The 24,956-nt window shown below is 46.0% G+C and overlaps 4 protein-coding genes across 7 annotated transcripts; 1 reads left to right on the top strand and 3 right to left on the bottom strand.

Moving 5' to 3' along the window:
• The first annotated feature begins 26 nt into the window (after nucleotides 1–26).
• Nucleotides 27–2,899, top strand: LOC112876391. Its single transcript, XM_025940489.1, has 2 exons — nucleotides 27–696; nucleotides 1,957–2,899. Exons 1-2 carry the CDS (start codon nucleotides 166–168, stop codon nucleotides 2,716–2,718), a joined length of 1,293 nt encoding a protein of 430 aa, XP_025796274.1. The 5' UTR covers nucleotides 27–165; the 3' UTR covers nucleotides 2,719–2,899.
• Nucleotides 2,900–3,256: 357 nt separating this feature from the next.
• LOC112876293 (probable thylakoidal processing peptidase 2, chloroplastic) lies at nucleotides 3,257–6,396 on the bottom strand. The gene is given in 7 exon segments (XM_025940371.1): nucleotides 3,257–3,851; nucleotides 3,853–3,927; nucleotides 4,017–4,084; nucleotides 4,440–4,526; nucleotides 4,661–4,729; nucleotides 4,804–4,872; nucleotides 4,974–6,396. Coding segments are annotated over 7 exon segments (1,419 nt in total). The 5' UTR covers nucleotides 5,982–6,396; the 3' UTR covers nucleotides 3,257–3,808.
• A 448-nt stretch (nucleotides 6,397–6,844) lies between these two features.
• Nucleotides 6,845–12,469, bottom strand: LOC112875372 (nuclear pore complex protein NUP58-like). Of its 4 annotated transcripts, none has more exons than XM_025939199.1 (7): nucleotides 11,560–12,469; nucleotides 10,796–10,904; nucleotides 9,797–10,231; nucleotides 8,814–9,288; nucleotides 8,267–8,344; nucleotides 8,101–8,151; nucleotides 6,845–7,327 (listed from the first exon to the last, which is right to left on the bottom strand). In XM_025939199.1, exons 1-7 carry the CDS (start codon nucleotides 12,195–12,197, stop codon nucleotides 6,993–6,995), a joined length of 2,121 nt encoding a protein of 706 aa, XP_025794984.1. In that variant the 5' UTR covers nucleotides 12,198–12,469; the 3' UTR covers nucleotides 6,845–6,992. The 4 variants fall into 4 exon arrangements, 3 of the variants coding, with proteins under 3 accessions (XP_025794984.1, XP_025794986.1, XP_025794985.1); XM_025939201.1 differs by having other exon boundaries at nucleotides 7,194–7,327; nucleotides 8,267–8,307; XM_025939200.1 differs by having other exon boundaries at nucleotides 7,195–8,151.
• A 129-nt stretch (nucleotides 12,470–12,598) lies between these two features.
• LOC112875373 (CCG-binding protein 1) lies at nucleotides 12,599–14,486 on the bottom strand. The gene is made up of 3 exons (XM_025939202.1): nucleotides 14,197–14,486; nucleotides 13,329–13,402; nucleotides 12,599–13,246 (listed from the first exon to the last, which is right to left on the bottom strand). Exons 1-3 carry the CDS (start codon nucleotides 14,435–14,437, stop codon nucleotides 12,923–12,925), a joined length of 639 nt encoding a protein of 212 aa, XP_025794987.1. The 5' UTR covers nucleotides 14,438–14,486; the 3' UTR covers nucleotides 12,599–12,922.
• Between the last annotated feature and the right edge of the window lie 10,470 nt (nucleotides 14,487–24,956).

Genomic DNA, 24,956 nt, shown 5'->3' with positions numbered 1-24,956 from the left:
TGTACGGCTTTAACCATCCACGAGCGCACCCACCAGGCTTCATCGTCTCTGCTCTTCCTCCGCCGCGAAGAGATCCCCCTCTTCGGGGGAGGCGGCCCTGGAGACCTACCCCTCCTCGACCTCGAGCTCCAATCCTTCTAGAATCTTCCGGATCCTCCGACCCCCATGGCCTGCTCGCCCCTCCCTCTCACCTCCCTCCTCCTCGCGCTGCTGCTCCTCTCCGCCCCATCCCCGTCTGCCTCCGCCTCGCTCTCCTTCCTCACCGATTCCTCCAACACCTCCGTCTCCACCTTCGCCGACCCGGAGCTGGAGGACCCTGCCCCGGAGCCCACCTTCCTCGAGGAGGTCATCGACGCCGTCTCGGAGAAGTACGACTGGGACCTCGACGCCGAGGTCAGGGTCTGGCCGCTTGACGCCGACGCCGTCCGCGTCGGCGCAGTGCAGCGGTACGAGTTCCGGGCGCGGGCGGGCGGGATGGCGGCGCTGGCGCGGTTCTCCGACGAGGCCGTGAAGTGGAGGCGCCCCACCTCGCCCGCGGTCGAGGAGGTGGACGGGCCGGACGGGATCGACGTCGTCCCCGGCGATGGCGCGTTTGGGTTCAGCTCCGGCGTGAGGGACGTGGAGCTGGTCGGGCCGGTGGAGCTGAAGCTCGCTGGCAATGAGGATGGCGGCCTCGTCGAGCTCCAGTTGCCATCGGTGAGTGGGTTGACTTTGACTTATTGCTGCTCCCGATGTTGCATCCGATCGGTTTGCTTGCGTGTTAGGGTTGGTGCGGAAATTGTGTTACTTCAAACTTCAAAGCCTTGATGGTTAGACTTCAACAGCCGAGTTGATTTAGTAGCAGCTTTTTTACTGTAGAAGTACATCTTCCTCAATATATTTTGTCACAATATTTAGTGTTGCTGATGACTTCACATTGATTGCTGCTGTGTAGTAGTTCAACGTTAAATCAGTACGGATCCCTGGTTTAGTTTGTTACTTGTGTGCAATTTCATGTGGTATGCCGAGACTTCAACATTTTTTTGCCCAAAACTTTGCTAGTATTTGGTAATTGTACAGAATCAACACTTATCTTGGTTCAAGGTGTTGTTCTGACTTGATTATATTGGAGCTGTCTAGAAATGGTCCATGTAGGCATGTGGTGTGATTAAGCATAGTGCGATGCATTTAAGTTTCTCTAGATACTAATTGTCACACATAATATGGGAATCTGTTACTCATGAATACAAGTGGATGCCTGTTATTAGATATTTAAATTTGGGATGCTCCTTTCTTTTCACTTCCTGCTTTCTTATTGAAGTGAATGTATCTTTATAATTGTTTAAGTTGGAATAGGGTGTAGCTCAGCAACAAAAGATAAGATGGAACGAACGGTAAAACAGAGCAAACACTCTGTTTTAGTTTGCCATGTAATCAGAGTATTGCTGGCTGTCGTGGGTGTAATGGAAAAGGACATGAATAACATCGTGCAAAGCAATTAGCTAGCAGAAGTCTTTCTTGATCTGTTTTTGACTACCTATTCATAAGATCGTGCTATTATGAATGCATAAAGGCGTGCAAGTTGCATTAGCAGCAACACCACCTTCATGCTTCTTGTTTTATAACTTTGCTGGCTAGGTTTTACATATTTGATTAGAGTTTGCTACCAAGGTCGCTTTTAAAATTTTTGTCTTACTAGACTCTTCAATTGTCGTGTGCCCAGTACTAGACTCACTTTTCAAATTTTCTTGGTTCGCCCAGTATTTAACAAATTAGTAAGGTCTATCCTCTTCACATTCTGTGCTAGCATCTTTTCATGAATTAACAACAAAACATTCATAGGCTAATTTTGCCTTTCCTTTTGTAGACTTATGGTCACCCTGTTTTACTCAGCATCTTAACTCTTAACAGCAGGAAATGCACACTGTAACTTCTCCCTCGATTGTTACAGAATCTTATGTTGCTCCTCGTGTGCAGGGGAATCTCACATATACAAGGCTGAAGAGGATACTTGTCGCTGATGGCGTTGGAATTAAGGTCATTGGTGCAGAGAAAGTTTCATTTTCCCACCCACACAGTATAGGTCTTTTAGCAAATGGAAGCTTGTTGACTAGTAACAATGACCTAAGCCAGAAATGGCCTTGGAGCTACTCAACCTGTGCCCCGCTACTTCAAGTTGGTGTTGTAGGATCAGTCGTTATTGTTGTGCATCAGAACAGTGTGTCTGGAGGCCATGTGAAGACTACGTTGAGGTCAGATGACACCATGGAGTTATTGCTGGACAAGTGTCAAGTCAACCTGTCAAATCGATTGATCTCGGCATGTTTGTTCTGCTCAATTAGCCCAAGACTGATAAAGCTTGAAAGGATCTTGAAGACTTGGTTTAGCAAAAGAAACCACATGAATAGCTCAATGCGCTTCGTTGAAGCTAAAGTGACATGGATACCTTTGGTGAAATTCCGTTTGGAGCTTGAAAGGGACATCACTGAAGAGGATCCCATCTGGGAAGATGTTCCAGAGTGGAAAACGAAACCAATAGTCCAGCGAGTCACTCTTGACATTATAGCTAGGGTGGAAGATGACGATAGGCTGAAGGCTATTTCAGTGAAGAAGGTTAGACAACCGTTCCCTATAGTGGACACTACTACTTGGGGCAGCCTGACTTCAAATGTTTCGTTCACAGAGTTTATGTCATTTGTATTACCACCAGAACCGCTGTCGCTGGATGTAAAATGGTGATAGCTTTTGCTCTGATCTGCTTCTCATAGGGATGATAGGAAATTGCACATATACATCAATTCCGTGTATACTTGATTAGGCTGGAAGTGTACCTGAAAAAATGCTATTGCTGTATCATCTTGTTACAGTTTTGTGTTGCTTCTGGCAACCATGTGAGTAACGTCTTACATTGTTCATAGTACCTTTGTGCAACGGCTGTTATTTAGTGCCTTGCGTGTTGAGTTGTATCTGCCTAATTCAATTTTATAGCTATGCGGATCCACCAAAAAAATCAGTCATGCTGTACTGTTGATTTCTCAGCCTGTATTTTTTAGTTATATCTGCTTTCTTTGTCCAATGGCTGTACAATACTCAGTTCTTCTCTATCAACGAAGATGAGAGCTACAGACTTCTCATGAACTTGAGCTCCATCACTGCCCGCTAAATACTAATAACAGTATCACATGATTTAGATGTTCCAAAACAAGTGAACGCATCAGCTAAGATAGGAAAAATAAAACAGTACACAGGCTGATCTCGCTAAAATGACACGAACACCTCAAGATAATAAGCTAGTATGGCAAAAATTGAAGTCCAAAATTTTACATCATACAATTCCTTGTCGGGTTGAATACAGAATTCTGTCCAACCATACGGTTGCCCTCCCTCGGCATCGGCACCATGCTGGCCAATACACGAATGAAGAGAGCCACATAATGCAGAACGAGCAATTTTTTCTGCTTCTATTTCCTTTACACAAATTTCAAACATCATATCCATGTCTCAAAACATAACAGAACTTGCCATGTGATACTAAGCCTACTGCCAGACATGCTGCTCATTCATCTGCCTTTACAAACATGCATACAGGGCTTCCATCTTAAGCTACATAGTACAGGAATTGTTTCCTTCAAAAGAGCATCTGCCCGTAGGGAGGGAAAAACTAATCTGTCAGCCAAGCTGCCAATGGGCATCTGCGGCAAGGCGACATCCAATAAATAAGAATGCAAAAACTGCGGCTCAGCTTATCACTTGTCAGTAAAGCCCAGCCTGAAAAAAAGGAGGAAAGATGGGACTGGATTTTCCATGTGGTATTGCCACAATGCATATCTCAGGAGGCGGCGACTGTGAATTGCTCCATATCATGCTCATATTGTATCTGTTATTTTCGATGGTGGCCAGTACCGAAGCACAGATCTCCCTAGAATGCTCTTCACTGGAAGCGGTCCCCTGCAGAGATATTACAACACATGAGCTATTACTGTGGAAATCAGGGCTAAAACATGAAGCATAAATCCTCTACTAGAAGTTTAGCATACCAGTTATGAGAATCAAAGCTGTTGTTTCTATTGTCCCCCAATACAAATACATAGCCTTCAGGGATAGTCTGGCCAAGCAACAACAATTAATTAGCACATGACACTAATGTCGTTTTGGAAGATAAAACTACTAGCTTCATACTCGTATGTGATCAACCCATAAAAGGCCCAGCCAATAGAGATCAACCAAGATAGCACACAAAAAATTGGGGTTGCAGCCAATTGAATGTTTCAACCTATCAATTTTTATTGAACACGCTGTTTCAACTTATCAAATAATTGACATCTTAACATCTTCTCTCACAGGATCAAAAGTTATTTGACATACGATTGATGTCACATAACTATTGTGTCAACTTACCGCAAAGTACAAACTACAAATAATGGTGCTTTAGTATGTAATAAGAAGAGAAGCTGTTATACCAGTGGATCCATTTCATAGTCAGCTGGCTCCAGCACAAATTCTTCATCCTGGACTACTCCATTAACCAACAAGTTACCATCACGTACCTATCAAATACAGGGAATGCCGATGGGTACAAATCATAAGTGGATCATATAACACCGAAAAATTGTTTAACAAACAATATTGTAAAACTGAAAGAAAACATAAAGAGGTTACTACCATTGGGATAAAAGCTTACTTCAACGATGTCCCCACCCTTCGCCACAACTCTCTTGATGAATACATCACTGGAGCTGTAGCCCAATGCCTACAGATCGTCCTTGTTATATCTAACCTTGGTGAACTAGATCAGAAAAAAATGGAGAAACAAGATTATCATACCTGAAGGATTGGAGGTGCACGAAAGATCACAATGTCCAAAACTTCCGGCTCCCGGAAAATGTAAGAAACCTACAGTCATGATAGGCGCAGACATTAAATGCTTGGTCACCAACATCAACAAACAATACATAGACAAGAGAAATCCATACAGTGAATGGAAATCATTATACCTTCTCAGCAAGGATTCGGTCACCAACATCAAATGTTGGGTACATTGACTTGGAAGGGATGGACCTCGGCTCAGCTAGGGATGATCTATAGAGCAGTGGCACAGTCACAGCAGCAAAGACAGTCTTCGCATCATCCGAGCATGAGCTCACCCACCTTGAGAGCCAACCGGCCTTCCTGCTCACCCTTGCACCAGCAGCAAGACTAGCACCACTCTTCCTCACCATCCCAGCTGCACCGGAGGCAATCGCACCACTACCAATTCCAGCTGAACCTGAGGCAATGCTGGCACTACCAACCAAAGCTTGAATGCCCACCTTGGAAGGAGCAGCAACAGCAGGTGATGGCACAAGTGCAGGACCGGGCGATGGGACAGCCCTGCGTGGTGCATGACCGGGTGATGGGACAGCTGCGCGTGGTGCAGGCGCTGTTGAGGCACCTGCTGCTCGCGGTGCAGGCGCAGTCGAGGCAACTGCTGGGCGTCCTGAGCCGCGGGACGCCGTGGCAGCAGTGACAATGTCACTGCAGGGGAGCCACTTGGTCGCCTGCAGGAACGGAAGGAGCGCCGCAGGGTTGAATCCGGCTGATATTGACGGGGACGCCGCGAGGGAGGAGGCCCCCGCAATGCCACCAGTCGAACCCATCCCGGACGCGAACACCGACAGCAGGCCCACGGCCAGCGACGTTGGCGGGTCATCCACCGGCGGTTTCGTGAAGGACGACCGCGGCAGCAACAGCGAATGGCCGCCTCCCGCGGGGGCGGCCGGAGGCAGAGCCCTGGGCCTGGGCTTCGGGTGGTTGTGATCCTCGGCGTCATGGTGGGGGTCGGCGCGGCGGGAGGTTGCGAAGAGGCAGAAGGGGCGGGATAGCGCGTCCTGGAGGAAGCGGGACCCCGGGCCGGGCGCCGCGCCAGCGCCGGCAGCGGCGGCGCTGGTGCACCGCAGGCCGAAGGACGCGGCCAGGTTCTGCGCCACGTAGCCCGAGTAGGACACGGTGATGCGTATCGCCATCGCGGCGGCGCCTCGCACACGCGCAAAGGCCGAGGCGGGTACTCCTGGGTCGCTGGACCTTACTGGAGATGGCGGCCCATTCCGATCGGGTGGCCGTCGGCGGGACGGCGCGCGGGGTATCGGAGATCTAGGGTTCCGCTGGAGGGCGGCCGGAGGCGGCTACAGGGATTGCCGGAGGGGGAATAAGCAGATCAAGGAGCGCGGGTGGGCGTCCGGCGAGGTGCTGCCTCGCCGGCGGCGGCCGCCGGGGTCAACGGCGGAGGCGGCGAGGTCGGGGAGGAAGAGGGGGAGATGCGTGTGGAAGCCTGGAAGGCTGGAAGGGAAGCGACGACGCGGCTCTTTTATGTCGTTGCAGAGTGGAGGAGTTCGTGGAGGCCGCTCGGATTTTCGGGGTTTGTTTACGGGGGTGGCCCCGTTTAGGTTGGAACGAGTGTGGTGGGCGGATATCGCCATATCGGCATGTTGCAAAGTTCTGGGAAGAGAAACCGAAAAGGAGATAAAAAGTGGCTCTTTTGTAGGGCAGGGTACCTTCCGGCTTCCGCGTTTAGATCTTTTGCTATTATTATGTTTCTTGTTCTTATCTACTGAATACTGTTTCGAAAAAGAATATTGTTTCGATGATATTTTCCGGCAAACATTTTTCAAAAAAGAAGAGAAGAAAATTTTAGTATATCTAACCAAACAAATTTTCAAGAGATCGAGTTTGAAGAAGTCACGGGATTGATTACACATTGTAGATAAGTACAACAGTGATCTTCTATCAAGCATTGCAACCATCGACCGTTAATGCCGAAGAATTCTAAGGTCAATTTCCTTTATTATCAAAAATACTACAGCTGTGTTACACAGATGTACTAACGGCTGACGACTCATTGTAAACAGCGAGCATTGCCACACTTTGACAAAGTTTGGTCAATTCTATCATTCTTTTATATACAATCGTTGCTACGGTCACCATCTTCACATCAAAGCTATACCAAAGCATGTACAGGATCCCTAAAATGCACAAAATTACAGTTCTTGCCTTCTTGGCATTCGAGAGGAGGAGCATTTCTGAGCATTCCGATTCCCACCACCGGAAAAGAACCTGTTCCGGTTCCACTTGAGACGACGACCCCTGAAGCACATTCGACCCACTAGTTTTACGCGCCACAGTGACGTCACTTTGCTATGCCTCAAAGCAAAGCATTGACCAGCCTCCAGTGGTTGGTTGGTTGAATGGTTGCCAACTTGCCAGGGCGATGCTTCTTCGCAGCTTCCCCATCCCCAGTTCAGGTCACAGATCTCACGTGGTTGCCGCCCACGAGCCGTAAGAGAGAGCAGCGCACAGCCATGACACCTCCAAACTGCGAGGGAGGATTCAGGAAACACATTTAGATTCGGATTAGAGTTGAACCAGTCCAGATTCCAACAGAAATAAACAACGTCTGAAGGGGCACCGCATGGGTGGTTAGAACGATTCAGAGGGGGCAAAGATGAATGACATGATCGCCAGCATAGGGTCCATATAACAATTAAAGTTGCTTTTCTATACAAGCATAAGCTGAGGAATCGTCAAGTAGTAGAACTTCGACATCTGAAAATTCCACTAATTTTCTGTTAGGCTTCTGACATAGGAACTGCCGTAAGCACTGACGTAGCCCAGAGGCAGATACATAATAGTATCTGTGTAAGGAGGAAATAACGAAACAAGGGAGCATCCAGATCGGCAAACCACCAGACTTTGATAATGAAATCACAACGTGCCATAAACACATCAGGGACCCTCCATGACAACACATGTGGCTGCTTTTGCTTTTATGGGTTTTTTCGGGAACACAGAACAAGCATGCAACTTGCCACTTCAGAAGTATACTGGTATTGATGAACCAATGCTCTAAACAGGTATACTGTACAAAGGTCCTGATCTGATTTTTCTATGATCTACTGCACCATTGAAGAAGCTGAAATTTTTGGTCCTAGTATGTAGCAACAGGAATGTGCAATAGTCAAAGCTTTGAACGTGTGTGGAAGTGTAAAAATGTGCCGTGCAATAGACCAAAGAAACATGGGGTAACACGTTGACCACAAGTTGCTGCAATAAAAAGGAGGGGAAAGGGATGGAGTCAAATGGACATACAAGAGAAGATGAAATGCACGGCTAGCGGTTTCTTCTGGGTGGCTTCCTTCCCTGTGAACAATTGGGCAAGCACAGGAAAATGACATCAATTTAATGAAAGGATAAAGCAATCAACATGATAAGATGACATGAGAAAAGCTCTCTGCAAAAATCAAAGTTCACTCACAGCAGAAGGTATACGATTGATGTCTGAAGCTGCCGTTCCACCTATATGAACAAATAAGAGAACCAGGATTATAATTATCTGGAACAAAAATGCCAAATTAACCATGAGGATCAGGCAGGGAGTAAGTTTAATCCTGTAACAATGGAAACTAACTATCAGGAACAATGAACAAAGACTATCACAATTGCAAGTATGGAACGATAAAAGAAAAGGTGTGATGCCTTCTCCTTTGACCACTTTCACTGCATGCAACTCTGATACATGCAAACAGCATACAGGCCTGATTGAATTCAAATAAGGACGCATCGAATATGCCAGAAATCCCTGTATGCATTTTATCCTTCATGTTCCAACAGCAGAATGCATTACTTTTTTACAAATTCTGCATGAAGAAGGCACATGATATTGACCATATTTTTCAAATTGTGTTTGCTGCTGATTCCATTTAGTCCCTATTGAACTTCAAGTAAACAAATTGTAACTTCTTATTCAAGAGGCCAAATTGTTTTCTGATTCTATCCAGTTGCGTATAGCATGTGGTGTATACCTCCGTATGGTATTGAGAAAAGCGAAGTAGCAGAAGATGGGATGCCAGTCCTGAACAAAGATGAAACCGGCATGGATCCAAGTTCAAGTGTGGATAATGAACCAAATGGTGTTGACTGCAACACAGACCCGGATGAACTGAAAGGGTTGGTTGATGGAGCAGGACTTGTTTGCATGCTGAATGAAGGCAAAACAGAAGGCAGCGGAAGAGCTGGGTAAGAGCTTGGGGAAGTTGCTACAATGGGGAATGAAGTTTGCTGTAGCTGGCTTGATATCATTGGCACAGCAACCAGTGTTGTTGGCTGGCCTAGAGGTGATAGATGCAACATCGGATGGATTATTCCAGCAGTTGCTTGTTGTTTAGCTTCCTCTCTTCTATTTGCCTTGTGAAAAGGATTACTCAAATCACCCCTGCATTGTTGATCCTTCAGATACTGAGTCTTCATTGTTTCAGCACTCTGATGAATATGTTCCACCTGGACAAACAAAATATAAATTTTGTATAAATGAAAACGTACCAAGATAGTAGTTCCAAACAGGAGATTATCTTTTTCTTTACAAAGTCAAGTGTGTTCTATTAGAAGGGTGCAAATACAACACACAGATAGGATTAGGAAGAGCAGTCGGTTACCAAATAAAAATATTATATCAAGCTACAGTCATCAACATATACAGAACAAATTTTTCTCAGTATACCTCCTCGTTTTGTTATTAAATCCAAATATGCATCAGGTCACGTTTTTATTAGAATTTCAACAGGAAGTTAATAAGATGGACAGGAGCAGGTGACCTAGGAGGAAGCTCAAAACAGAAAGTAACATAGACAACAGTGAGTGAGACTTTGCATTCCTGCAGAGACAACTTTATTATAAATTCATAGTGACTGAAGAACTTGATTTGTGAGCTTTGTTATCATGATAGAAAAACAGATGTTGTGATAAATTCTGAAGTATCTGTCATGGCTAGTATTTGTGTAAGACTTACCTTAGACGCCACATGGATTAGATAGTCATGGATATTAGACATAACTTTTGACAGAGATTCCAAAGATTCTGCAAAGGTTTTATCGTTCTTAATCTGGACAAGCTGTTCTAGTTCTAGAATCCATTTGCAGCATTCTCCAAGATGATCCTCAAACCTGGCAACTGTTTGTTGCACAAAAGGAGAAGGCCGCCTTGTAGCACTACTGCAATGATGAAAGCTTGGTGCCATAGTCAAGAGCTGACTGAAATCAGTCTGAGCATCAGAAGATCCAGAGTGATTTGCAATTCCAGTACTTAAACGCACAAACCGTGGCCTCAGCTTTACATACGAACGTATAGCAAAATCGGTGTTGCACATAATTTCTTTGATAACAGTCATTAAGCTCTCAATTGAAATCTTCTCTCTATTCATGATGGTAGAAATAGATACAGCCTCCTGTTACATGAAGAAAACAAATCTTCCTATGACAAAGAGTCTCACAAAGTTAAAGGTGCTAATTATGTGAAACAGCCTATATTTTGAAGCGCCTTTTCATTAAAAGTAAGTTCCACAAGAAATAAACTAGACAGGAAGGAGCCAGAACTCTGTCGAACATTCCAATCATTCAGAATATGTTACACCAATTACCTGACATTATATGTTTCTAACAGCCCTTGTCAAACTCAAAACAAACGTCCACTTGAAAACAGCATTCAGGCGATGGCAGTGCTAACATTTGAATTAAGACAACTCTACCAGTGAAATCCAGGTTATAACAACAATTGATATAAGCTGGTGGTGTAATAAATTATGAAGGCTGAAATATAATTGAAGCAAATATCAAACATGCAATTGCAAATGAATATACTCAAGAACATTTAATATCACCGACAATACTCTGATCTGTGAAGGCTGCAACATATAACGAAGTTACTACTCCATAAACATGCACCGCAGATTGAACAACTATTAAACAAAAAGTTTGTTAAGAATACTACTAACAAAAGTAGTAAAACCGACCTGAATAATCTGACCAGCATCAAATTCAAAATTGAACGGTGATAGGTCATCAAAGTGGCTGCACTGATCCAACCGCTCACTATCATCTCTGTACTCCCTAATATTTTCCCTGAAATCAAGCATGAACCTGGTGATCATCATAGGATTTTTATCACAGATCACTTCAAATGATGCACAGTAAAAGCTTGATACATGAAAACTCTATCGAGATCTATCCGAAAATCTTCGAATTCATAAACACAATCTGGTGGAAAACCCCAGAAGGTCACTACAGTAGGAAACAAAAACGTACCAGAAACAAATTCGGCAGGAAGTTTCATACACAATGGTGAGGAATGCGAAGTGCCTTTAACGACATTCAGAACATAATATGATCCAGAAACCCACAATTCTGATCTAAACCACGCCATGCGCTCTCCATTCATCATACTAACAACAACACAATGTGACCAGAGAAACCCATGATTTTGATCTCAATAACACAAAGCACCTTCCATTCACTACACGAAACAAATCAAATAACACAATAACCCAAAAGCTCAGAACTCTGATCCCAAAAGCAGAATGCACCCCTCCATTAAACCGTGCTAAATAAATCAAACACAATGTGACCCCCACGATTCTGATCTCAACAACATAACGCGCCCTCCATTCACCAAATAAAGAAATAAATGCAGTGCAACCAAACCTCGTGGATATAAACGCCCCTCTCACCAATCTCTCAATTGTAGAACAGCAAGCAAAGTGCGGATAGCAAGCCCTACTCGATTTGAAGAAGAAGCCCCTGACAGACCGGGTGCAGCTCGTCCCACTTGGTCTCGTACCCGGCGGCACCCCCATCCACCGTGTACAGCATCCGCACCTGCGACTGCGGCAGCGCCGCGGCCGCCGCCGCCGCCCACGCCTGCTGCAAACCTGCCTCCATGGCCGAAGCCTGCTGGCACCGTTGCTGATGCTCCCCAAACGACGCCAGCGATTCCTCCTGTCGCAGTTGCTCCAACGTTCTCGCCGCCGCTCCCGCCTCCAGCAATTGCTGAGACTGCGATGACCCAGGAAGCGCAAGGGGAAGCAAAGTCGCCACGGGCGCACCGCCCGTGGGCGTCAGCGTCTCTCCCCGCTCCTGGTACAGCCACCCAGCCGTCCCCAGAGATGACGGAGGCCAGGTGCATTGCTCGAGGGCGGGTGCCTGCGCCATCGCTAGTTCATCGGAGCTCTTCTCGTTGATCGTCGGGAGACGGTTCTTTCTGGGCGAGGTGGCGTGGATTCTCGGATCCAGACGCGGCACCTTCATGTCCGAGAGCCCGCGGCGGGAGGAGGGGAAGTCGGCGTCGGAGAAGCTGAGGCGCCTGGCCGCGGCCTGCAGGTCGGGGTCCAGGTTCAGGTCCCAATCGAGGCCAGGCATGGGAGAAGCCGAGAAGGGGCGCGTCGCCTACTCGCCGGGCGGGTGGCGTGGAGTGGACGGATCTGCCCTTCTAGGACCCAGTGAATTGCGTGGGGCCTGGACTGGGGTTTCGCGGCAGGGGCATTTTATTGCCTTGGCAAGTTGAGACGCCGGAACCGGACATTGGGGCGGCCTGCGCCGCTGGTGGCGTTGCGCTGTCCCGAGGCCGAGGCAATCGGCGAGTAGGAAGATGAACGCAGATTTTAGACACATTTTGTAACAAATGGAACTAGTGAAAAATGGCAGTCATGAGCGGTCAGCAGAAATGCCATCAGAACGACAGCTAAAAAAGCCATTATTCATCAATCTTAACTTGTGATGTTCAGAATGTTTCCCCAAAGAAAAATAAACTATGATGTCCAGAAACACTAAAAAAACCCAGAGATTTTTATTCCAGGCTACACGCAGTATATGTACACATGCATAGATGCATCAATACACAGAACCTCGAAGTCGAAGGGGAGTACAGAGCGGAATAAAAGCTATGCTGGACGTAAGAGCTGTACAGCACAAAACAGATAACGTTATACAGTTAAGATAGAAAAACCAGGGAGGAAGAACCTAAGAACCTAATCTGCATAGGTGCAACAGCAACACTAATCTTACCACAGGCCACATACAGCTTCAGGCTATCATGCCACAAAATTTCGAAAAGGGACATTTGGATGGTGGTGAATGGACTTGATTCAGTCGGTCTCATGATCAGGGCGCGGGGTGTACCAATCAGGGTATCTCCCCATCCTTCTCAGTAACCTTGTGTAAGGAGACTCCGGCATCAGGGCTTCCTCTTCTTCGGCAAGCTCTTCCTGTGTTTTCGGCAACCCGTCAGGCACAGGGAAAGGCCTTGGCTTCGCCGTTTGCCCCTGGGAGCTTGATGAGACGGTATGACGAGCTTTCTCAGCCATCTTTTTCCGTAGATTTGAACGGTGATGGATGCTATCGATCAGGTATTTCACATCTCCCTCTGAATCCTTCACCATCCTTGCGATTTCCTCTTTGGGTAGCTCTTGCTGTTGAACAGATGGAGAGTTAGATGAGTCCAGGTAACATGCCGGATTACAATTAGCTGACTATGGATCAATTAGCACATACCTCAAGTTTATTCAGTTCAAAGTATGCATCCCAACAGCTGCAACATTCATCACCTTCTATGGTCGTGCAATAATCTGTACCCGAACAAGAAGAAGCACTGTTAAGTAGTTGCAAACAGCTTATATGACCAGTTAGAAGGCACAAACTTACTCAATTGAGATCCTATTCCTACCTGATCCAAACAAGTTAGAAAAAAGGCTAACTGAAAATGTTTGTTAGTTCGGTCAAACTTTATCTACATTTCTCCACCAGCACTATATCCGCCTAATTTAAGATGCCTCTAATTTCACTGTTGGACATCAGGATTCAGATTATGCATCTCATGAAACAACTCTGCAATTCTAATTAAAGTGCAGCCTCGTCGATAGTGAAGACTGAATAGTATGCCTATTTACAGACTTTAGCAGCACAAACTCCATCTTACAACGAGACTCTGTGTGTGTAACAAGCATATCCCACTAAACTAATTCAGATATCATTGCCTTAAATAAATATACTGAAGACTGAGCACAGCAGAACATTTTTTTTTTCTACCTGTGCTTGTTACCACCACATTCTAACCAGTCAGAAATCTGTGATTCAGTATTACACGTTAGCTATCTGGCCCTACAGATTTACAAAAATACCAGGGGGGTGAACTACTATAACAGAAGGTAGATTACGAATCTACCTAATTTTAGGCAAAAATAACAACATACCAGTGGCATCGTAAAGTACAGGTTAATCAGGAAAATGACAAAATCAGAAAACAAAGCTAAACTAAAAAGACACCGGCAGGATGCCGCATCACAAGCATAAAAAATTCACAAAAGTAGACCATGGAGATGGAGCAACGAGGCGAGAGCACTCCAGCAGCAGAGCATCGTACCTGTGATCTGGTCCTTGGTGCGCTGGACGAGGGGCTTCTCCTGCCTGAGGAACTCGTCGAGGATGCTGCGGCTGGAGCTGAAGGGCTCCCGCTTCGGGATCGAGTCGTAGTTCCGTACGGCTCGCACCGACGACGACGCCAAGCGCCGCCCAGGCGCGGGCGAGGCGCCGGTGGTGAGGTGCGAAACCGACGGCGACGCCACCGCCGGCACCAGCGGCCGGAGTGTGGTGGAAGACATCATTTGCGCCACTTTTTGCAGTGAATTTGGTGGCTTTCGCGTAGCAGAATTGCGAGTGGATTGGCTCGGGAAAGCTATATAAAGCAGCGAGACAGGCAAGTGGTAGAACGGATAAGGATCGGAGCACATGATTGAACTTTTCCCCTTTTTGCAGACTGGTCCTTCGCCTGTACAGAATTATTATTTTCGCAAACAAGAGGAAGAATACACAGCCGTGCGTGCCGATTTGTGGGGACTATAATGCTTAGAGTGAATTCTGGCGAGTGCCAGTCAGTGAAATGGTCTGCCAGCGAGAGTACAAAACTACGGTCTGGAGCGATGAAGAAATATCTTGAGAGTACAAAACTACGTTCTGGAACGATAAAGAAATATCTTGAGATACTTGAGAGATTATTCCACTTCCGCGCACCTGGTATTGGACTTTCGCCGACTGTTTTCATGGGGCTTTGCTTGGCGCGTGTGAGCCGTCGGTTTTTTTTTGGAACTTTTTTTTATTGCGGCCTTCCATTTTATGGGCTTGTATTGTATGCATTGAAATAGGCTAAACTTCACCGTATAGCCTTGTTGTTTATTTAAAAAATCATGTTGACTAGGGATAAAATGGTGTTGATTTGAAAATAGTTTGGGCAAAATCACAAAGTTAAGAAAAATAAGGATAAATTCACAATTACATTGTAGGTGGCAAGAACACAAGTGCCCCAAAGCAAAATACCTTTATACACCAAAATTATTCATGGTGTTCAAATATTATGTCGCCACGGGCCATTTGAGGTCTCTTTCTTTCATGCCCACCCAATTCTAGCATACCATACATTTCATTCACCCTTCAAATTGGACTAGTGAGCGGGAAACTTATTTCGGTTAACTAATGGCGCCACCTTTAATCCTATTTCTTACTTGTACCATCACATCTCACTTCTCTCGTAGCAGCTGCTGGTTGGATTTTACGAGGTGAAAGAATCCTAAATAAGTAGGTCTCGCTGAAGCCATGGCACCAAGCTGACCAAAGTCGCCACCACAAAGGGACAAAATCATGTGCCATATGAAATGAGGCAATACTGATGCAATAAGGAAGACATGAGACACAAAGGGAATGCACATGGAAAATTTTAGAAAATGGAAAACCAAAATACATAGTTTAATAACTAAAATTATTCATCTCTAAAGACATCGAGGAGCTCATGACCTCGCCGACATGGGTCCTCGCTTTTTTTAAGGGCCTTTTGGATCCTCTTATTTTGGAGGAATTGAAATCTACTTAATAAATTAGGCTATTTGGTTTAGAATTTGACATCTCACCACTTTTCAACCACTTTCCAAAGTTTAGATATACGCCTATCCTAAATTTATACGGTGAGAAATGAAAATTGATTCTATACACCACTAAGCTACGTTTCTATTCCGTAACTTATAGCATATTTTTTGGCTCACCTCTCTATAATAAAAATATAGCATATAAATATCTTCCTTATATGGACAACAATAATATACAAATATATTGCATATATAATCATATTAACTTAATAAATTTATATATAAATTATGATTATTAGAATAAAATTTAATTCTAAAGTTTCAAATGGGGTCTTAGAATTTTCTATCTTGTGGTGGCTCTGGATCGACAAATTGTGAAACATCTTCGCATAGATAATCCTTCATGATTGACAAATTGTGTGGTCCGCTATTGTCAGAAGGGATATACTATGATAAAAGAGGCATGTGCCCTGTCTAGGCTCCTTGCGTGTCTTGGCCCAGTGGGATAAATGAGCCCGCCACCCCAATTCTCCCCAACCGCGGGTGGGCTTGCGTCGGTGGGCCGCGTGCGTCTGGGAGCTGGCGCCGGGGGCAGGCGAGGTTGGCGCCGGGCGCTGTTCCAGGTAGCTCGCGCGACTGCGTGCAAAATAGTCACATAAGGCCCATGGCAGCAAATCTTTTCGGGTTTTAGGCCGTGGATTGGAAGAAGTCCATATTTTTCCATCTAAACGTAGCTGCGGAACCAGTCAACCATACATAGATGGTGGGGCAGGGCGCTGCTAGGAGCAACGCGCGTGACCACGATGCACGATGCGTTCGGTCACAGAAGCGCTTTCCTATCTCCGCAATTTATTTCTTTGCTAGCTTGTTGGGCCGACAGTTTTGGACCTCTTTATAATTCCACGAGCGCGCCTAGCGTATCCAGTTCACAAGAATAACCGTCCTGCTGTGTGCACAATCATCCATTATTAATTGGAACAACTTTTTAGGCTGGAGTTGGAACAATTTCATTTGAAAGCAAGAGAATTGTTCCAACTTAAAAAATAGAAAATTGTTCTAGAACAATGTTCTAAGAAAAATTGTTCTTAAGAAATACAAATGTTCCATTAGAAAATAGAAATTATTCCTAGAATAAAAAAATGTTCTGAAAAAATTGTTCCCAAACAAACCTCATCCAACACATAGCTATATGTGTGTCTAGTTTCGAAGATCTCATCCTAAAAAAATATAATAATGCAAATGAAAATTTAATTTGAATATAATCGGTTCATAAACTGTAGCTGTTTTTAATATAAGTTTGCACAAATCTCCATAGGTGTGAGACCGTTGCCCTCCTGCTACATGCGACAGCCTGTGCATGGGCGTCAAGCCCTGAGCCATTGCACGCGGACGAAAGCCCTCTGCGCTGGGCCTCTTCATGCAAGCGTCAGCTGTTGGGCCGTTGCATGCGCGTGGCAGCTTGCGCTGGGCCTTCTGCGATAGGTCGACAGCCACCCACGCGCGCGACCTGTATTATTAGCGGGCGTCGCTCTCGCTCCTGCCGGTATTGCCGATGACGTTTTGCAATTTCGCTGCATTCGCACCAAGCATGCCGTGGGCCCGTGGGGAACAAATCGGATGCAGGCATGCAGGGCAGCAGGGCTAATCCTATACATTTTCAAGAATACATTTTTCAGAAGGTGGAAAGCTCATCTGTTTTCCAATATTTGAGATTCGTATAGTCCACATGGGCAGCATGATCTCCTTCCTCCTCTCCTCCTCCTCCTCTCGACGCGCCGGCGCTACCTCCCGCGCCGCCGGCCGCCGTCACCAGGTTAGGATTCCGGGTTGGGGGTGCATAAGGGTGGGCAGGAAGTGGGAGGAGCGGCCGCCGGCGGTCGGGGTGGTGGTCGAGGCCGGCGGCAGGGTTATGGTTGTTGGAGCGCCGGAACTCCAATGCTCGCTGGTGTTAGACGAGAAAGTGGGGGGGAGCGGAGGTGGGCGGGTGGCGAGGCGGCGCTCCGCCGCCGGCCGGGGTGGTAGTTGCCGGCGGCCGGACCAAGTTCCGGATGGGAGCGTGATACCGGACCAGGTTAGAGGAGGGCGGGGATGCGCCGGCGGCGGGTGGATGGAGGGCGGCGTGGACGGCGGCGACACCACCGGCCAGGACAGCGGAGGAGGCAGCAGGAGTGGGAAGTTCATGGGCCTAATGGGCTGGAAGATGGATAAGCCATCCATCTTCCGAAAGCCATAGGAGCCTCAGCATGCAGTGCTTGTCTGGGTTCCTATAAAAAAATGATCCAACTGCCCAATCCTCACCGATAGCACTGGCACCAATACTCTACTGCAATTTGGGGAGGCACGCTAACGCTACACACGTTGTTCTCCTCCATCTCTCCATCTCTAGCTAGCTGCTAGTTCTACAGCTAGCATGCTGTCCTGACCTGGACCTCCTGGCTGCCCAGGGATTAGGCACACCAACCCTTCCTCAACCCTGGGTGTGTGTGTGTGTTTTGGGTAATCCTTGGGCCTACGTTAGTTTGACTAGATGCTTGGTGGGATCGTCCTTGGCTGGTCAATCTGTTCGACATGGTGATGGGCATTTCTTGGTATGATTGGCAAATGAGAAGAATGATTGATTCATATCTGCAAAGGCAGCCAAAGTGCGATGGAAGTCATCAATCAAACCATCTTTCTACCTGAGCATGAATAACTCATCCAAAGTTTTCTAGGGGGGAGAAGGATGAAGCCACGGACTTATTTAATTGTCCAACCAAACTGCCTCCTTGCATCTGCATTATATACCTGGCAGGTACAGGTACAAAGTGATGGGTTCAGGTGTATTTTGTACACCACCGGCAGGCGGCAGCCAAATCTGTACACCGTTCGTACAGTACAGTAGCATGTACTGCTAGTCCAGTACAGATAATTTCCCAGTTAACTATGGAGCGACATGGCGTATGTATGGACATATGGGCTCCATGTGTGCAGTGCAGCCTGCAACAACAGTCTCCAGATGTGCTTACTGAAAAAAGTATCAGCCTTTAATTATTCTGAATCAAAGGAGAAAGGAGACAAACACAGGGAAGCTTTGCCTAAAGACAAGATAGCCTGACCTGCTACTCCAGTTGGAACCACAGAAGTCTGGCAGGTCCAAGCTACCATCGACCATATATAGTGGAATAATGGATAGGTAAACCATAGAAGTGGCAATATTCCTGCAACCATTTTACAAAGCTACGCAATTGCAGCTGTACCTCAGTACCTGTATGGATACTAGTACAATCTTATCTCCATTTGGAGCTGGTCCTGGCTGTATATCAAAAGGCTTGAAAAGCTATGGTTAGGTGTACATGCTTTGGCCTTTGGCGAAAAAAGCTTTCTCTGAGCTCTGGCAAAGGGGCTTCAAGAGGAAAACAGCATTATGGCATGGGCCAGTTGTGAGATAGATTTGGCTTTTGACCCTTCCTCCTTTTTCTCCAACACTTTGCCACTCAGGAGAGAGAGAGAGAGAGAGAGGGAGAGAGAGGAGAGGGAGAGAGAGGGGGGGGGGGGGAGAGAGAGAGAGGATGGAAAATCAGATGGTTCTTCCTCAGCTGTCAAACAGTCAAAGCTTCCTTGCAGATAAGTCCCTGCCTTGAATTCTGATGAATAGACTGAACAACATCTATAATTGAGCTGTGAGCCTGTGCTATCAAGAGGAAGCAGTCTAAACCCCATCTTCTAGAAAAGAAAGCTATGTGTGTCCTATGCTCATGCCAGGCTATAAACTAGTATCATGGATGCTCCACATGGAGAAGGAAAAGAATAAGGGAAAGATTGCCATCCATGGGCATTGACCTAAATTAGTTCGATTTGTCCTCTGCCTTTGTTTATCTTAGTCGGTAATCCTTTGGTTTTTTAAGGATATGGTCACATTGGTGGCCTTTGGCCGCCCAATAATGTTGCTATCTTGTGCATCAACCGAGTCATCACGCTATGATTGGGTTTAATAAAGTCAGACCACTCACGAATGTCTTGTAGTTATATTTCTGTTCCGGCAGTCAATTTGACACAACATCTGCTGTATATATAGGCAAAAGAAGAAGAATTATTCCGGTATTCTGTCCGTCTCAAATGAAAAAAAAATAGAATCAAGAAAATATGGGACTAAAAAACACAGAAATTGTTTATCATCATGCCCATCAGTAAGTATATCATAGTGTATCATGTAATGCTTAAAAAATATTGACATAAGAAATTTTCCTACAAAAGCTACCTGAATAATCAATCCTTGAAACAGTATCCAAAAGGGTAAAAAGTAAAAGAACTGCAGATAATTCCTCCGTAAATATTTTATAACATTTTGGAGGCTCACTAAAACTAAATAAATAACTAAATGGAAGGTAGCCGATTAATGAAGTGCATCGGACGTAATCAGAAGGGCTTCTACAGGTTCCAATCCAAAGAGCATAATCCTGACATCATATCGGAGGGACGGAGGCCTAAAACTTTGCCGGCTCTGTGGCATGGCCCACATGTCTGTCTGACCTGTTGACAAGCCGCTACGCTTTCGAAGCCTGAGGATGAACCCCTGATGCATCAACATCGATCGAGTAATCTAATATGGAGATCGAGCCGCCATGGTCATCAACGTTGACGCCGTGCATATTAAAACATTTCCCGGATCTCGAGGAGATTCGTGGACGAGCAAGTAAGGTGACGACTGACGAGTTTCCGAGCTCAGTTTCCCTTTGCATCTTGCATCGATCGGGACAGAAACCATCAGATGTAATGGGTTGTGTTTCTTCTCTGAAGCTGAATTTATTCAGGTGATGTCTGATTGTCTGAACATGGAGGATCATGCTGCACAAGTGCACAGCATGCAAGTTGCAAGCCCCCCATGGCCGCACAGGGAACCAAGGGCCGCCAGCCCGCCACGCAGCTCCATGAAGAGGTAGCGCTCCAGCAAGGTCATCGATCACCCCTGTTCTGTTCTTGTTTATGCACGGCTGATGGCGGCACGGCGTTGGCTTGCAGCCGCGGTTTCAGGTTGACATCGGACCGGTTGAAAACCATCTGCACAAAACTAATCGTGCTTACGCAAGGCCAGCCCGGTTGGCGGCTTCGGTCCACGGCCGAGGCGAGGGCTAGCTGACAGAGATGTCATGTCCCCGTGCTGATCCGAGCCCGCACCGCGAAAGGCCCCTGTGCCTGCACGTACGCCGCCGGCGCCGCCGGATTTGGTCAGAAGTCCGGAGCTCGGGCGCGTCGGTAGCGTGGATTTAATTTGCATGGCTGCGGCGAGGCGACGGACGGCAAGGATTATATTACCGGCGATACACCATTTATCAGTGAGCTTCGGTAACGATAATTAGTTGAAAATCGGTGAAAAATCGCCAAAATTGATTGGTAAGGAGACCTAAATTCAAAAAAATGAAATTCAACAATTTATCGTCGATAATCATGCAAACTGAAATTTATCGCTTCGCCTACTGAAAATATGTTTCGTCAGTGAAAAAAAAATAAAGGTTTGATAGCATTTAATTTTTTAGGTTATGTATTATATTATATTAGATAAATTACATATACATGCACAATTTTGCATATAGAATCTAAGAAATAAACATGTTTACATATTTTGCCCATAAAATTGCATAAAGCACATGAATGCGACATATATACAAACCACGAAGTGCATAGTTCATATAAATAAACGAGTGTATAGTCCATACAAACTTCATAGTTCACATAAATAAAAGAGTGTATAGTTCATACAAACCTCATAGTGCATAGAAACAAGAGTACATAGTCTATACAAGTCACATACCAACTTAGCAAGCACATAGTCCATACATGAAGGCATTCGGCATATCAATTTAATCATTCTTCAGTCTCTTCTTACTGGTACGTATGATATCCATAATAATATTCCTAAATATTGAAATGAACTCAAATAAGAGAGGGAACACATAATGATGAAATTGTAATATATGTACATACATACCTGTAATTCACCAATCTGACCACCAGTGCTCATGCCAAGATGTACCAGTAGTTGAATGAAGTGGCTTGGATATGGTGGTGGGTGTGAATATGGTTGTGGGTACGGATATGGGTATGGTTGTGAGTATGGATATAGGTAGGAGGGTGGACGTGGATAGTTGAAGGTTGAACTCACTGAGCTGGAGCTATCACCTTCTCGAGGATCATATCGACGTCGGTTGCTTGTCGTCCTCCGTTGTGACATGGGTTGACCATGATCTTGATCTTGTGTGGCATGGGTGAAATCTGTCTCCCCGGTAAATCTAATAGGCGACATACTACGATCACTCCTTCCACCAGCTTGACTAGACACAGGATAACCACTCCCTCCATCATCATTGTCATCATCATCGTCATCGTCATCGTCATCGTCATCATCAGTGTTGCCTCCATCACCACCACCACTAGGCTCAGGTGTTGTCTCATTGCTCGCAAGCTCTTCCTCTGGAGGGCTCCTAATCATTTTTCCCTTCTTTTCTGGTCGCTGAGGTTTGAGAACTTTGGTCTTCCTCTTGCCAAGATGTGTATCACCAACATTCTCACCTGCCCATTGCTCTAAATTTTCATTGTCCTCTCTAAAGAAGTGAATATTGGATTAGGAAGAGGAACATCACTAATATCAGAGTCCTCATCCAATGTTGGAGGGGCATTGGATCTGCTGTGCTCCATCCAATCTTGAATCGCACTTCGTTGGCGATAGAATGAAAGATCCATCATTCCACTCACAGGATCAAAGTCACTAGGCTCAACTTTGCTTCCTGCTCGCTGGATACGAAGTCGAAGGTTGTAGTTCACAAAAACCAACTGATGCAACTTCTTGTGTCCCAACCGATTTCGCAATTTTGTGTGGATGAAGGCAAAAGTACTCCGATTCCTCTCACATCCACTTGATGAGGCACATTGGGAGAGAAGCTTTATTGCAAAGCGTTGAAGTGTTAGAGTATCATTACCAAATATAGACCACCAACTAGCCGGCGAAGTAGCATGATCAGTGGCCATCCTCCTAACTAGCTCTCTAGCAAAATCTCCTCGCTTTTGTTTAAAAAACACAGCTTCCTGAAGTGCAGCAGCCGCTGTGTTTGTATCACACATCCTTACTAAATATTTGCGAAGATCTGTCATTAAGGAATCTGTTGTCCCCATGGTATAATTCACCATCGGATTCCAAGCACAAGCACCTTGCACATAAAAATATTTTTTCCCTAAGCAAACAATTGTTACTTTTAATATGTGACAACATTGTGGAATCAAGAGAAGATGTAGTTTTTTATAAAAATAAGTTCTCTACTTTTTATAATTTTTTTAAATTTTTAAGTTTTCCATTGAAATCTAGCGAAATTTTAGTCGGTTTACGTTCTCAGCTAGCATCGGTAACGATAAATTTCACCGATAATCGCGATTATGGAGCGGTTTTGTATTCGCTGATGGACGGCAACCGCGGCGGGGTCACGGAGTACTGACAAAGTCACAAGCGATTATTGCTTGGCCTTGCATGCATGTGAAAGAAGCTTTGGTTGGAGCCGTGTGTGAAAGCTACTGCGAATTCCACACGGATCGGCCCGATTTGGGATGGCAAAACGGGGGACGGGACGACTCCGATCCCCATCCATCCAAATCTCGCCCGAACAGGCGAATTTTGTGATGCTGCTCGTCAGCGCTGTAGCCTGTGGGGATCAGCTCCAAGTTTGGCAGCGGAAAGTCCAGCACGTAGTAGTCTTCTCGACAGCGGAAAGCTCTCGGTTTGGACGATCTGCGCCAAGAACATACAGTCAGTCGAGCACGGACTTGGATGACCTGCCGATCACTGAGCCTGACTAACTGACGCTGCTTCTTTTTTCTGCATCTAGACGCGCGGCATCGACCGGGAAACACGGCCTCATCTGAACAATTCAGGCACGGAAACGGCCGGCCGGACGCGATCGTATGGTCCCTCTCTTCGTACGGACTACGAGATCGCTTGTTCGTATGCGCCCTGTATGTATACCCCGAGCCCGAGACGGGCACGAACAGATCTGCTGGACCGGTTGGGTTGTGGGAACGGACGCGTCCTTCGCCTCAGCGATCGAAGCCTCCGCAAGTGAGCGGGGGACGCTGGCCTAACACGGACGCATGAAAACATTTCATTGCTTCGTCTCTAGTAGCATTTTTTTCTTTATATACTGCGCCGTGGACAGTTGAGGAGCATCCTTCCACAATAGTTCTTGGCTTAGACTATGCTGACATTCCACAAGCTTGGACCAAAACAGCTACTCTAATAATCTGCACATAAAGTGTAGTTTGGATGCTTGCACATAAAGCTGACGGCCACACATGCCCCTTGCACCACAACCAACTCGGGAGGTGTTTCTTCAGCTGCTTATTTCTTGCCACTGCAAGAAACGGCATGATCTGAACTACACTCACCTCCCTCCTCCCTGAAGCTACTCCGGTTGGGATGCCCGTGCACGTCCCTGCCATGTACGTTTGCTACAGGACATTCGTTACCCTGTTCTACCACTGGCGTGAATCGCAATGCTCGCCGTCAGTTAGGCATTTGATCCCGAACGCCGTCCACCAACTGTCAGGAGCGTGATGCTTGCTTGATTGTTTGGGAAACGTGTTTTTCCTACAGTGATCGATCTCGTGCAAGCTGGAAGCTGAATCTACCGGTCGGCAGAGCTTGCAATTTCTTGGTGGTGAAACCGAGAGATCACCGTCTCGGTCGATGGGAAACCAGCTCCTTCCCTTCACCTTCTGACCAGTTGGCAGTGGCGATCTTGTTTAGTTTGTGGCTGGTAGTAAGCTTCTGTTGTACTACTGCATTATTGGATTTTTTTAGTTGGCACCCCGGGAATTTTTATTCTGAATGCAAGACTTTTTTTGGCTCGGTTTGCTAATTTTTTGCATTGAGAAGAATTACTGGGAGAAACGGATGTAAACACATGCCACTTGCAATGTGTATGGGCATCCATAGGTTGTACGGTACCGTGGGAGAAAAGAAATCAGGGTATCATTAGGTTTGAAAATAAACATGTGGGGATTAGGACATGGAGTTCCTATAGAACCATCATAATCAGGTCGGGTCCCATGTAAAGACGCACTGGGGAAGAAGCTTCTGCTGAGGTGGACTTTTTTCTAATATCCGTGGCAAATTGACCAAACAAATGGAAATTCAGTAATCCCCGAGGGTTGTAGTGAATTCAACCACCCCAAGGAGAATATCTTTAGACAAAGTCAATGAACACGATCCCTCCCATTTCCACTCCCCCAAGCCAAACCTTTCAGC

This window comes from Panicum hallii, chromosome 9 (genome assembly GCF_002211085.1).
Source record: "Panicum hallii strain FIL2 chromosome 9, PHallii_v3.1, whole genome shotgun sequence".
NCBI classification, from domain to species: Eukaryota; Viridiplantae; Streptophyta; class Magnoliopsida; order Poales; family Poaceae; genus Panicum; species Panicum hallii.
This window is presented reverse-complemented; position numbering and strand designations above follow the sequence as displayed.

What these genes read in the sequence shown, in the direction of transcription:
- LOC112876391 (XM_025940489.1), top strand. Translation starts at nt 166, where the DNA reads ATGGCCTGCTCGCCCCTCCCTCTCACCTCCCTCCTCCTCGCGCTGCTG. An exon ending in TCGAGCTCCAGTTGCCATCG is followed by an intron (nt 697 to 1,956) that starts GTGAGTGGGTTG and finishes CCTCGTGTGCAG; the next exon opens with GGGAATCTCACATATACAAG.
- LOC112875372 (XM_025939199.1), bottom strand. Translation starts at nt 12,197, where the DNA reads ATGCCTGGCCTCGATTGGGACCTGAACCTGGACCCCGACCTGCAGGCC. An exon ending in GGGCTTCTTCTTCAAATCGA is followed by an intron (nt 10,905 to 11,559) that starts GTAGGGCTTGCT and finishes GCTTGATTTCAG; the next exon opens with GGAAAATATTAGGGAGTACA. An exon ending in TTTCTCAATACCATACGGAG is followed by an intron (nt 8,345 to 8,813) that starts GTATACACCACA and finishes TTTTTGTTCCAG; the next exon opens with ATAATTATAATCCTGGTTCT.
- LOC112875373 (XM_025939202.1), bottom strand. Translation starts at nt 14,437, where the DNA reads ATGATGTCTTCCACCACACTCCGGCCGCTGGTGCCGGCGGTGGCGTCG. An exon ending in CACCAAGGACCAGATCACAG is followed by an intron (nt 13,403 to 14,196) that starts GTACGATGCTCT and finishes GTTCGGGTACAG; the next exon opens with ATTATTGCACGACCATAGAA. An exon ending in TTGAACTGAATAAACTTGAG is followed by an intron (nt 13,247 to 13,328) that starts GTATGTGCTAAT and finishes TCTGTTCAACAG; the next exon opens with CAAGAGCTACCCAAAGAGGA.